Source organism: Sus scrofa, chromosome 8, assembly GCF_000003025.6.
Source record: "Sus scrofa isolate TJ Tabasco breed Duroc chromosome 8, Sscrofa11.1, whole genome shotgun sequence".
Classification (NCBI taxonomy): Eukaryota; Metazoa; Chordata; class Mammalia; order Artiodactyla; family Suidae; genus Sus; species Sus scrofa.
The window spans coordinates 6,657,393-6,671,572 of NC_010450.4; the positions used below are offsets into that span (position 1 = coordinate 6,657,393).

Consider the following 14,180-nt stretch of genomic DNA (forward strand, 5'->3'; position numbering starts at 1 on the left):
CCACTGAGTGGCAGCAGGAACTCCTTTTATCGCAGTCTTATGGTTTGTCTAGATACATCCTAAGCTTTGAAGATTTGTTTTCTTCTATTTTTACCACGCATGTTTTTGTTGATGACTCCAATTATTTGCGAGCTGAGGCAACATGTAGGTAAATGTATGGATGAATAGTTGTTATATTGGGATTTATACCAAGAAATACGTATTTGGTCTTTGTCCCTATGTCTGGCACAGAGTTCCTAAATCCCTAAGTGACGAAAGCCATCAAGGTGTCTTTTGTTAGGTTAAAAAAGTGACTTATCGACCCCATCTAAGGATGGGGCTTGGTTGCCAGTGGAGCTGACCATGGATCAGACAGTTGGCACTTAGCGTGAATCTTCAGTGGCCGGTGATTTAATTATGTAAGGAAGCCTCTTATGAGCCCAACCTTTTGGAGTTCAAGAGCTTTTGGGTTGGTGAACACGTGGAGATTCAGGAAGCATGGACTCTCTGAGCCCTAACCCTACACCTCGCCTTACATGGCTCTCCCATCTGGCTGTTCCTGAGCTATATCCTTTTGTAATCAACCGGTAGTTTAGTAAGAACAATATTTCTCTAAGCCACTCAAATTACTCAAAACTAAGGCACGTGTGGTGAGACCCTCAATCTAAAGCTGGGCTGTCAGAAGCACAGGTGAGGATCTGGGCTTGTGACTGGCTTCTGAAGTGATAGTGGGGTGCAGTCTTGTAGGGCAGAGACCTTATCTTGTGCAAGCTGATGCTGTCTCTGAATAGGCAGTGTCAGAATGGGCTGAACAGAACTGGACACCCAGCTGGTGTCCAGAGAATTGCTTGATGGCGTGAAACTCCCCCACCATAGTGGAGCTGGATTAGAACCATCCTGATAGCCAAACAGAATGATTCATATATGTACCATAGCAGTCAAAGAAGATTCTACAATCAGAAGTGAAGCCAGATTCTACAGGGAACTATAAAAAAGAGAGCCACTGTGAACTCCATTTTTTGTCTGCTTTTCCCCCAGGACTCATTTCTTAATAAATGCCTATGAAGGGTCTATTATGACCCAGGACATTTATCCATCAAATGATGATGGTCTGATCTGGGATCCCCCCGAGCTTCTGCTTCTTCTTCTTCTTCTTTTTTTTTTTTTTTTGCTTTTTAGGGCTGCACTCGCAGCACATGGAGGTTCCCAGGCTAGGGGTCGAATTAGAGCTACAGCTGCCAGCCTACACCACAGCCACAGCAACATAGGATCCGAGCTACATCTGCGACCTACGCCACAGCTCATGGCAACGCCGGATCCTTAACCCACTGAACGAGGTCAGGGATCGAACCTGCAACGGCTGTGCCACAATGGGAATCCCCCCACCCCCGCCCCTTCTGATCCCCCTCTCTGTCAAGAGGTGTGAGAAAACTTCCTGTACATAATTCACGTGGTTTTCTAAGGACAAAAACTACCTGCATGGGTTAATGGAGAAGAGCTCTGACTCCAGTGCTGTGAACACCAAAGGCACAGCCGCGTTTAAGGACGAAAGCGGCACTGATGCGGAAGCTGTCCTATTTGGGAGTTTAGGAGCGGGGGTAGAGGGAAGCTAGACAGGGGTCTGACAGCCTGTGCAGGATGGAGAGGAGAGATGGACTCTGCTAATTTGGCTGAACTGAATAGTCATCGAAGCACTGCCCACTTCGCTGTTAAGGAAAAGGAAAGTAAGACGCAGAAAGGTTAAGTGCTTCACCTAAGGTCACACAGCCAGGGAGTGGTAGAGTCTGGGCTTTGGCTGACTGCTCCTTCCACCCGGCTTCTCTCTGTGGGTATCTTCCCTTTGCCCCTCCAGGTCCACCCCCACACCCTGTTCACCCTGCTCCATCCCGCTCTCCAACCGGGGGACCAACCAGCAGGTGCTGGCTGCCTTGCCCTGTGCCTTCTGGTTGGGTCCAGCTGTTGGGAAGTCCCAGCAGGAGATCTTGAGCTGGAGAGGCAGGTATTTTTCTTTTGACTCTCACCCTGTGAGGTCCAGTTGGGCACGTGATGCCCCTCAACCAATAGTCACTGCTCCTCTCAAGGTAGTTGCTCTTGGTTCACCCCTCTTCCCTCTGCACGTGGCGGTGTTGACAGCGCCACCTGCTGTTCGCCCAGCTCCTGCACCAACCTGCGTTCAACACCTCACACACCTTAGCAAATAGCGCCTTTGTAAATGAAGCTCCTTAAATTATCCTAAATTGGGTGTGCCATCTGTTTCCTGTTTGGACCCTAACTATGACTACACTTTCCCACGAAAGAAAATGTGATACAGTAATATGTTCTAAAATGTAGCATCAGCCACATAAATGATGAATTAATTCTGTACGTTTCAGTTATTGGGAAATGTGAACCTCAGGTTGTCCTCTTTTCCAACCGGACATTATGAGAGAAGATGGGGTGCTGGGGAATGATGAGAGGCGCCATAATGTATTGGATGGATGCAATTAAATTTCTTTGGCTGGCCTCCATCTATGCTTCCGGCACGACTGAAATTGATTATTTCCTTTCGGCTTCATACCTGTATCTTCATCTCCAAATTGAGTTGCTTTGCCTAAAGCTTTAAAATCTGTTTTCATATTAATTAATCAGCATTTTAAAATTAGACTTCTATCTCGCAGTGTTACGGCAAGGGGGTATGCTTAGAAAAATAACATATATTTGATGCAACTCATAGGTTTCAAAACAATTGCTTTCCCAAATTGCACAGCATGAAACATGACTTTCCACAGTCAGTTTCCTCGTCGATAAGGTAAGGTGATAAAAAGGCGTAAGATGTGAGAGAGTCTTTCCAAACTTATTTCATGAAGGTTAATTTGATAGATAACCCCGTTGAAGAAACTCCGTGCCCATAAAGAAAAATGCAAGGGGATCTTGGAAGCAAAGAAATTTGCAAACATAGTGATATTTCAAACTTGGAGATTTGGCTTTACCTTTAGCATGTTGGCTTCCGATATCCTTGGAAATGGGTTTTTCCACCTGTAGAAGACAATGTGGCACCATTACCTCTTAAATTGTGCCTCTGCCATCTCATGATTTGCCACTCACTATGGTCAGATTACCAAGGTAAAGGCGTAAGCCCCCATCATTCTTAGCGATCACTCTGTATACGGCTGGCACTCAGGCAGTATGTGCACATAATATGCCCGTACCACTGTGCCAGTGATGAGTGAGGTGGCCTCAGGGAGTTATTTGGCATAAAAATAGTTGGTTCGAGATCCAATCCTGCCTCTTATTGTTGTGAAACTTTGGAAAGGCATTTGCCTCATTATGAGCCTTAGATTTTTCTTTTTTTTTTTTCTTTTTACAGTTGCACCTGGGGCATATGGAAATTCCTGGGCTAGGGGTCGAATCAGAACTACAGTTGCATGGCTGTGTCACAGCCACAGCCAAGGCAACACCGGATCCGAGCCACATCTGTGACCTACACCACAGCTTGTGGCAATGTCGGATCCTTAACCCACTGAGTAAGGCCAGGAATTGACCTCACATCTTTATGGAGACTATGTCAGGGTTCTTTACCCACTGAGCCACAGCAGCAACCCCAATTTTTCACCTTTTTAATAGGGAAAATACTTAGTTTATGTGATTGAGTCATTGGGAAGATCAGCATACACAATCAAGTTCACGAAAGTGATCAAGCAGGCAGATCAGAGTGGGCCCTTGTGTGGATGCCCGTGCTGGGCTTTTACCTCCGTCACATGCTGGCTCTGAGAGCATGGCCAGACCCTCAACCTTCTAAGCCTCAGTCCCCTCATCTGTGAAATGGACTACGTGAGACAGGCAATGTGCCTGGAGCAGGAAATGACACCAGTCAAGCTGCAGAGTTAGCTGTCATTCTCAGTAGTATTAAAGGCATTGCCAAACAGTTAAGGGCTGGCTGTGCCCTCATTCTACATGGGGAGAAGAAATGATGGAGACACCGCAGTGACGACCCATGCCTCTGAAAGCCTATACATCTAGGTCAGTATGGGGTCAGCGATGGGTAGTTTTATGGGTCAAGTTGACAGGGTCCTGGGGTGTCCAGGTACTCCTTTGGTTAAACATTGTTTCTGGGTGTGTTGGTCAAAGTGATTCCAGATGAGTTAGAGTTTGGATCAGGAGACCAAATGGATTTCCCTTCACAGTGTGTGTGGGCCTCAGTCAGTCCATCGAGAGCCTGAACAGAGTGACAGGAGGAGAGGAGAGCTTGATCATGCTGCCTGACTGGTGACCTGGGACGTTGGTCTGCTCTGGTCCTCGATGGCTGACAACCACCAATTCTTTTGGTGCTCAGGCTTTTGGACGCAGGTGCTTCCACCTCTGGCTTTCTTGGGTCTCTAGCTTTTGGATGGCATATCAGCAAATGGAGACTCCATAATCGCTATTTTGTTTGTATGTGTTATGTGTTTATATGTGTGTGTGTGTGTGTGCATGTCTATATATGTCTCTCCGTCTCTATCTGTCTACCTACCTATCGCCTATGTTTCTAGAGAACCCTGACTGATACAGTCTTCATGTCACTCGTTATCGGCACCAAGTTGAAGTGGTCGAGGTGGACAAGGAGGAAGGTCATGGAGCTCCCTGTCACCTCGTACTTCCTGATGGTCAACGGCCACCTCTTTTCCTCTGTGGAACGTTGAACCACACTGTTTATGTCTGGAAAGGGTGTGACTCTTCTGCTGGTCCAGCTAATCAAGAGCTGAGTGTGGTTTGGGTTTTGGAAGGAAGCTCTGGCTTCCTCCATCACACCATCAGCTTCTAATTCCTCCAGGGTGACCCTACGCAGGCTGGTGTGCTGGAGGGTTCTTCCAAGTTCTTATCGCCTCCTCAGCTTTCAGCCTTCCCTGTGCACCTGCTCCACAGAGGGGGGTCTCTCCCATTGCTCTCGCCCACCTCCTATCGCTAGCCTGGAACTTCCTGCTCTTTTTTCCTTTCGTGGCCATATTCCATTTTGTGTCTTTGGACATTTCGCTCCCCTTGCATCTTTTTAAAAATTTCATGTTATATTTATTAACAAGCATTTATTAAGCTATTACTGTGCACTGCCAAGTCCAGAATCCTCAAGAAAGACTAAGACATTACTTTCCTACACTCGAAAGTCTCAGTCTGGTGGGGAAGGTAGCATGATAATGGAACAGAAACACAGGCACAGCCTGTATGGCTCTGGGGGGGGGAGAGGGGAGGAGGGAAAGCAATCTGTTCGGATCTCCTGATTGAGAGGGCGGTGCTCTCTGACGGCATTAGCATAGGATCCCAGCCCTAAGACTGTTTCCTGCCCCTCCCCCAGGGCTACTCTCAGTTAAAAAAATCAGATAAATATTTATTAGTGCCTCCTATATACCTGCATCATTGCTAGATTAGGAGTTAACAAAGAGGAGTAAGAACTGGGTTGCTAAAGGAAGACTCAGCCATGCATGCGGTTCCGAGTTTACAACATATTCTAACACAGCTTTAATGATAACAGACGTATTTCAACCCAGCACCATTGAGAATTGGAGTCCTATCATCCTGTGCGGTGGGGGATTGCCCTGCGCATTTGTAGTATACTCGGTGGCATTCCCGTCCTCCACCCACTAGAGGTCAGTAGCACACCCCAGTCCCGACCACCAAAAACGTCTCCAGGCATTGCCAAACGTCCACTAGGGGGCCACATGACCTTGGATGAGAACCACTGACTACACTGCAATGCATCACTAGCATCCGGGACTGATTTAACATCGCTTCCTCCGCAAGGCTTCTCAAAAGCAGCCTATTCCTATTCTTGGTACTCCGTGTGCCCTCTGTCTTAGCACTTTGTGTTACATCAGAACTGCAGTCTCCATTAGACTGTGGGCACTGGCTCACTTTTTTTTATCCCCATTGCTGAGCGTAGTGCTTCGTACACAGCAAGTGCTCAATAAATGAAAAGGTGAACAGTGGTTTCTTGTTTAAGGCAATTGTAACCATTCTAAGGAGCTGATGTAAGAACTGGCCCCTGTAAGGACTGTTGACGATCCGTTTCAGAGAGAGTTTAATCTCAACATAAATGTGCAAAACTAATTAGAATGAACTCCTGAGAATGAGGTTATAACTTTAAAAAAATCTGCTTACCATAAAAACTTGATTATTCACACATTGACTGCAGAAGTAAAACCCTCTTTATCTGAATTGAGGCCAAGTCCTTTTTTAATTAATTTATAAGACAACTTCCCTCCAGGCCAAAATTGGGCTCATGCTGCCCATATCCTTTTACTCACAAGATTTCTCTTAATATGTTGAAATTATCATTACACTGGCAAAGGGACCTGGCTAAAAGAAGTAATTATCAGAAAGCTACAAAGATCACGTGAAAGGATACAAAGTAATAAAAATGAAGATTTAAATTCTGGTATAGTTGTCTTTTAAAAAAATTGAATCAGAATTATTTTTTGGAAAAGCATTCTTCTCCTGAAGGTTTACTTACATGAACAGGGGGATTAGCAGTGATTTTAGGGAAAGAAAAGCTTAACTTTTTAGGTCAGGATTTTCTAGTCTTTATAACCAGACAAGAACTCGTGTCTTTACCCTCTGGCCCAGTTACTCTAAAATACCCAGTGTTCCCTGACTCTGTGTCATGTTTTAGGTACTCATTAGGGATGAGTGCCCCCAGATGTCCCTCTCCCTGCCAGATAGCTGGGGGGCTGCCCCAGTTGCACATGTTGGTGATGGTAGCAAATATTCACATGGAAACTCCGAAGGACAGACTGGAAAGGGTTCCATGTGAATAGAACGAACTGGGGGAAGGAGACCGGGTCTCTCTTCCTATCAGGATTTCAAGCTGCTCATATTTCAAGGCTCGGATCAAATGACTGAGAGTTTGTTCATTTCCATCCTTTTAACCCATGCCTGCTGAGAACTTTTTAGATAAAGGCACTGTGCCAGGTGCCGGGGCTGACGTGGTCCCTGTCTTCATGGTGATGTTATATATTATATATATACTGATTGCTTTGCGCCAGGCACTGTGCATGTCTGTCTGTGTATGTATATGTGAATATGTGTATATATGTGTGCATATGTATTTGAGATGCTGTGTATGCCTGTGTATATGTGTTTGCATGTGTATGTGTATGTATATATGTGTATATGTGTATGCACATATGTGCATGTGTATATGAGTGTTGTGTCTATATGTGTATATATGTGTATATGTATTTGAGATGCTGTGTATGCACATGTGTATATGCGTTTTCACCTGTATATGCATGTGTATATGTGTATATATGCATATGTGTATATGTTTGTGTATATGTTTATGCATGTATATGTGCATATCTGTGCATGTGTATGCATGTGTATATATGCATGTATGTGTATATATATGTGTATATGTATATGTATTTGAGATGCTGTGTGTGCATGTGTAAATGTGTTTGCATGTATATATGTGTATATATGTGTATGCATGTGTGTATGTATGGGTGTGTATGTGTGTACGTACATGTTGTGTATGCATGTTGTATATGTGTATGCATGCACATGTGTATGTTATGTGAATATGTGTATATACGTGTAAATGTGTGTATGTATATATTGTGCATACATGTGCATATGTGTATGTATGTGTATATACTATCATAAAAGCTGTGAGATTTGATGGCTAAGATAAAGGCTCAGAGAAGGTAAGTAACTGGCCTGAGGGATAGAGCTCATAAAGTTGAAACCATTAAAATGAGGATTTGAATATTAAGTTTGCAAGGTTATCTTAACGATTAAATGTCATTCATGCATTCATGTCATCTTCCCTCAGAAAGACCCTCCTTGACTGTCCTGCTTTCATTGTTTTATCAAAGTCCTCATCACTCGACATATTGTCTATATATCTATGATGTATCCATTTGTTGATCACAGGTCCCCTCCCACTGGGTGTGAGTGTCATGAGGGCCGTGGTGGTTGATTGATGCGGACCAGAGCCCATGACTGTGTCTGGCCCATGGAGGCATCCCACAGAGTTTTCGTGAAGGAATTTGCAGTGAATGATTAAAGCACTCAGCTTGGTGTCTGTGTCAAGAGAAAGTATGCGGTATTTCACCCCTCTTCTTGCTCTCCCAAGCTCTGTCGGCTGTCTTCTGTGTGAATGGAATCACTTGGTAAAATGCGTTGTTTCCTTTTCTCGTCAATATTTAACAGAAGCCCTCAGGTTAAACAGGTGAATAATTTGAACATAATGCACAAGGAAGAGTGTGTGATAAAGGGTCAAAAGCATGTTCACACTAATAAATGTGATACGAATTTTAAAAAAGAATAGCGAAATCTCTTTTTTTTTAAAACAAAATTGTGATTGAAAAGGTCATACCCAGTTTTGGCAAGAATTCTATGAGGTGGAAACTCCAACACAGACTTTCTGGGAGGGTAAATTAAAATGATTTTTCAGGAAGTAATTTTATAACATATGCCAAAACCCTTTAAAGTGTTTCCCCCGAATGGTTAAGTAAAATAATTTAAAAATCTAATGATGAGGAATGATATATCTATAAAGATTATGCTTATTAATGTTTCTTTTTTTTTTATCACATGGGAGATTGTTCTGTGACCAGAACTTAATGTAAAAAGGGAAGAAAAGCAGGTACATGCTATCCAACAAGCACGCCCTTGCGTGAAGTACATTTGCACAGAAAACATTGGCGTAAAATGCACCAAAATGGTCTGACTGATAGCACTGCAACCCCAGGCATGATTAATCTGTATTTTATGCAGTCCTGCCTTAAGAAAATTAAACATTTCCAAAAGGGTTACTAAAAATAAAATTCTATATGTGTTTAGAACACTTGCATTTACAAAATGTTTTCCCAAGGTTATCTTTTGTGGTCTCAACAGCTTTTTGAAGTACGCGTGGCAGGGATTTTTTTATTCCTGTTTTGTGGATGAATTTACAAATCTCAGAGAGGTTGTTTGATTTAGGGTCATCCATTGGTATCTGCAGGGGATTGGGTCCAGCACTCCCTGCAAATATCAAAATCCATGGATTCCCAGGGCCTTTACAGGAAATGGCATAGTCAGTCTTTGGAAAGAACCTACACACATCCTCCTGTGTACAGGTCCCTTGAATGGCATGGGTTTGAACTCTGCGGGTCTACTTAGATTTTTTTTCGCTAAGTACTACCTACTGACCACACAATCCTTGGCTGGTTGAATCCACAGATGCAGAATCGCATACAGGGAGGGCTGACATAAAGTTATATGCAGATTTTTCTCTTTTTAAAATTTTTTGTCTTTTTTGTCTTTTAGGGCTGCACCTGCGGCATATGTAGGTTACCAGGCTAGGGGTCCAATCAGAACTGTAGCCTTCGGCCTAGACCAGAGCCACAGCAACGCGGGATCTGTGCTGTGTCTGTGACCTACACTACGGCTCACGGCAATGCCAGATCCTTAACCCACTGAGTGAGGCCAGGGATTGAACCCATGTTCTCATGGATGCCAGTCGGGTTCTCTAATTGCTGAGCCACGACGGGAACTCCTATATGGAGATTACCAACTGCCCAGAGAGCTGGCACCCCTAACTCCAGGGTTGTGCAAGGGTCAGCTGTACTTTAGATAATTTCTGGATTACTTATGATACCTAATACAATGCAAATGCTATGTAAATAGTTGTAAATACAATGTAAATACTATGTAAATAGTTGCTGGCATGGGGCAAATTCAGCTTTTGCTTTTTGGGACTTTCTGGAATTTAAAAAAAATCCTCGGTTGCTTGAATATACATTTGGGGAACTGGCAGATACGCAGGGTTGACTGTACTTATTGCTACATAATTAGCAGTTGGAATCATGGGGCCTAAAGTCTAGGCAAAATGATATGTTATCAAAAAGATTGCATTCATTTAAATTCTGCTTCCGGAGAACAGGATGAGCCTCAGATGAAAGTCCTTAGGCAGGTAAAAGTCCTTAGCCTGATGCCTGACTCACAGAAAATCTTCAACGAATGTTAGTTAGTTCTTCTCCTTTCTAGATGCTTATTCTAAAGGATCGTGGTCCCATGAGCTGAATCCCTCTGTACCTCACTGAGCTTGCCCTGCTCATCACCTAATAAGATGCCTTGGGAACGAGAGGTGGAGAAGCTCCTGGCTGCTAGGAAGTGCCTTATACATGTTTGATCCACATGGTCAAGGATTTCCTCACCCTCTTTCATTTTTTTTCTTTCTTTTCTATGCACACACCAAATATTTGTTAACATTTACCAAATGCCAGACCAGAAGACAAGCCTCAACAAATCAGTGATAGGCATCATCACAATTAAGTTAGAAATTAATGACAAAGAAAAAAAAAGACTAGAAATTTTTCTTACATATGAATTTTCAAAAAAATATATAACGTCATGTGCCCAAACATACCATACCTATTAGCAAACTGAAACGAGCAAGGTATAAGGAAATAGCAAATAGAGCATGAATAAAGATTATCTTGAAATACAAAATTGGCTTAACATAAGAAAATCAGCTAATGAGTATCGCCAGAATAATAAATTCCATATTATAAAGTCAGTTATAATCTCAACAAATGCAAGGAATACGTCCTATAAAATTCAAGAAGCCTTTACTCACTTCTTCCAGCCTCGTCCATGTGTTCCATGTTTGCCCGTGTGTGGGGATAGAAGTCTTGGGGTCTAAGGAAAGGGGTGTGTCCATCATACCCTTAAAATAGCGTGTATCTGTGAAAAGGGAAAAATTTAAAGGCATACTTTACATGGACTCGGCACGTGACGATTTACAGAATACTTGCACATCTACAGATTCATTGAGTCATCACAATGTGGATAGGAGACAAGTCATTCTACTTCCACTTAGATGAAGAGGCGGAGGCTCAAAGTGGAGCCATCACTCCTCTTGGCTGATACCTGTAAACGCCAAAGTCTGGACCTGAACAGTCTTCATTCGCGTATTTGCTCAGGGAATCCTCATCATTCAAGGCGTGGGCTGTGTTAGGCCCTTTGAACATCTTCCTAGATCTCACCCCCACCCTGCCCCGCACACCACTCCTGGCTCTCCTTTCTGTATTATATACTTAATATATATAGTGTATTTAACCATATGCTTCACGTAATTATATACATTTTATACTTTACTTTTTCTGTCATACTTATTTGTTTGTCTGTTTCTGCCACTAGATCATGACCTTCCTGAGAACATGGGTTGTGCTTTGGGTGTCTTTACGTCACTTGACCAATCCGAGCATGGAAACTGGCACATAGTAGATGCTTGTTGAGTGAATGAGCAAAAGAGTAGAGTTATTATTTATAAGGTGCGTCTCCCCTCAATAGCTTCATCTCAGTAGGTCAGGTTCTCCGAAGTCACAAGTGATTTTTCGCTTCCCTTCCTTCCACGTGCTTTACTACAGGTTCAGGGAACTTACTGAAGCTGCCCAAGGCAGCTCTTTCCAGTTAGAAAGAGGCAAAGGTGGGATGAAATAAGATCTTCTTTCTCTTAAAAAGCTTGGCTTTGCTGCCTTACCCTAGTGCTAATCAATCATATGCGGGCTCCTGGAAGAACAAACCACTCGTGTTAGAAACTCGTTCCTTTTACTCTCCTCTGTGCAACTCTGTCTTAATAGGAATATTAACTGGCTTCCTGCCTGTCCATCATCTGCCTTGCTCAGCAGCTGTTTCTAGGATTCAAGATGACCATGATGGTAGTAATAACCAAAGGTCACAGAGCTCCGCCTCTGTCCCGAGTCCTCTGGTGAGAACTCAATATGCATCATGCATGTAATCTTCCAAAGAACTCTCCAGGGGTAAGTTCTATTATCATGAACCTGATTTTCAGGTAGAGGAACTCACTCTCAGATGCTTGCCTAAGGTCATATATTTAATAAGCCATGGAGGCAGGATTTTCACCTGTTTAATTCGGAATCTGCATCTTTAGTAGTGACTGCAATATTGCAGATGGACATGCATTTTCAGATTTCAGGCCCCAAACGTTACCTGCATATTCAGATTCCTTTATAGGCCTGGCTGGTAAAATTTTCATTGATTGCCATGCCTCTGCCACCTGAAGCTCTGGGTCTTCGTAGTCATCATCTTTATGGCCTTTTGCTCCATCCAGTTCTGCAGCAAAGTTCCTTTCCTAAGGAGGGAACATCTGAGTGAGTCAAGAGAAGGTACAGTAATAACAGAGATTATAGGCTACAGTGCTAGCTACGGCAGTGATGTAGACCTCTTAGCTCAGAGGTTAAGATTTAAGCATCTGGGATGGAGACAGTTAAATTCTTGTGGTGGGCAGAATTCTAACCATGTCTCCAGAGTGATGTCAGCATCTTGGTGGTAGAGATGTTTCTTCCCTTCATCTGCAATTAGTAAAACATAACTCAACAAAGCTTCCTTTGCCCAACACACCAGGACTCCAGAAAGATCCACATGTTTGCGCATCTGAAGGTGAGTAGACTGGAATACATAGAGGGGGTAGAACCAGGGGGGCAGTAGAGGTGGTGCCCATAATCATGGCCCCCAGAAAACCTGGCAGCAGCAGTAGAGGTGGTGCACATGGCTCTTATTTCCCTGGCTGCAGTGATGCCCTCAGCCATAAGGAACTGGCTTGCAGCAGCATCTTAGCCTGACCCTCATCCCTCTAGCCGTACCTGTGACTCTGGCACCCCCTGCCCTTGGCAGTAGGGCTTGCCACTCTAGCTCCCCGTCTCTTGCTACAGTGACCGTGTCCATTACTCAGGTGATGCTGGACACAAAGATGGCAGCGGCAGCAGTGACACTGGCAGAAGCAAGGCACCAGTGACCTCAGAGGCATAAGCATCAATGACAAGAGCACCGGTGACAATGCTGGTAGAGGCAGTGCAGGGTAGAAAGTGCTGATTCTCAAATATAACTAGAGGCAGCTCAGGCAACAAAACCCCAAAAACCATAGCAGAACCTACTGAAAAACAAAAGAAAGACCTCAAATTACCAATCTGTGGAATTTTTAGAATCAGAGTAAATAAATCTTTACCTAAACAAGAGAAGTGCTTACTACTTCAAAGGCACTGGTAGGGGAACAATTCACCAAGCACCATGAAAAACCGTGGTAACATAGTATCACAAAAAGGATGTAACACTTATCCAGAAATAAACATAAAGTTATAGCAGATTGTGATCCAACTGATAGAGAATTCAAAATAGGTGTCTTGAAGAAACTCAATGAGCTGTAATAAAACTCAGAAAGCAATTCAATAAGCTTAGGAATAAAACCAATGAACAGAAGGAATATTTTACCAAAGAGACCAAAACTCTAAAAAAAGAACCAAACAGGAATTCTGGAGCTTAAACAACTCAATAAATGAGATGAAAAATATATTAAAAAGCATTGGAAGGCGTTCCCATTATGGCTCAGTGCTAACGAACCCAACTAGTATCCATGAGGGTTGGGGTTCGACCTCTGGCCTTTCTCAGTGGGTTAAGGATCCAGTGTTGCCATGAGCTGTGGTGTAGGTTGCAGACGTGGCTCACATCTGGCATTGCTATGGCTGTGGGGTAGGCTAGCAGCTGCAGCTCTGATTTGACCCCTAGCTTGGGAACCTCCATATTCCACAGATGTGGCCCTAAAAAAAAGGAAAAAAGAAGATAGAAATTTAAAAATGATTCAGATAGAAGAGGAGGGAGAATGAGATTTAGAGAAATGAAGAAATTCTATGAGAACAACCTTACTCCATTGGAAAAAAAGCAACAGAAGAATAGCGGGTATTCTGGGAGGGGAAGCGAGAGAAGGGAGCAGAGAGCTTATTCAAAGAAATAATAGCTGAGAACTTCCCAAACCCGAGGAAGGAACTAGATATACAAGTCCATGAATCTAAGAGAACACTTAATTAATGTAAAAAGACCTTCTCCAAAACACATTATATCAAATCCATCAAAAGTCAATGACAAAGAATTTTCAAAGCAGTCAGGGAAAAAAAAGACAGTAAGCTACAAAGATATTCCCATTAGGCTATCAGCATATTTCTCAGCCAAAACTCTACAGGCAGGAGAGAAAGGAATGACATACTCAAAATACTAAAAGATAAAAACTATCAGCTAAAAATTGTCTGTCCAGAAAAGTTATCTTTCAGATATAAAGGGGAAATAAAGCCTTTCCTGGACGAACAAAAGCTGAGGGAGGCGGTCACCACTAGATCTGCCTTCCAATCAGTGTTGAAAGGAGCTCTTCTACCTGAAACAAAAAGCTAAAAGTACACAAAACTTTGAGTAAG

The 14,180-nt window shown here is 43.2% G+C and overlaps 1 protein-coding gene across 3 annotated transcripts in view; it reads right to left on the minus strand.

Moving 5' to 3' along the window:
• The window catches only part of CLNK (cytokine dependent hematopoietic cell linker), a 164,795-nt gene that overhangs the window by 52,418 nt on the left and 98,197 nt on the right, over positions 1–14,180 (minus strand). For all 3 annotated transcript variants that reach the window (XM_021101017.1, XM_021101016.1, XM_021101018.1), the window contains exons 6-8: positions 11,929–12,070; positions 10,553–10,659; positions 2,949–2,994 (exon numbers count right to left, since the gene is read on the minus strand). In XM_021101017.1, coding sequence (XP_020956676.1) covers positions 2,949–2,994; positions 10,553–10,659; positions 11,929–12,070 — 295 coding nt within the window. The remainder of the gene's footprint in view (positions 1–2,948; positions 2,995–10,552; positions 10,660–11,928; positions 12,071–14,180) is intronic.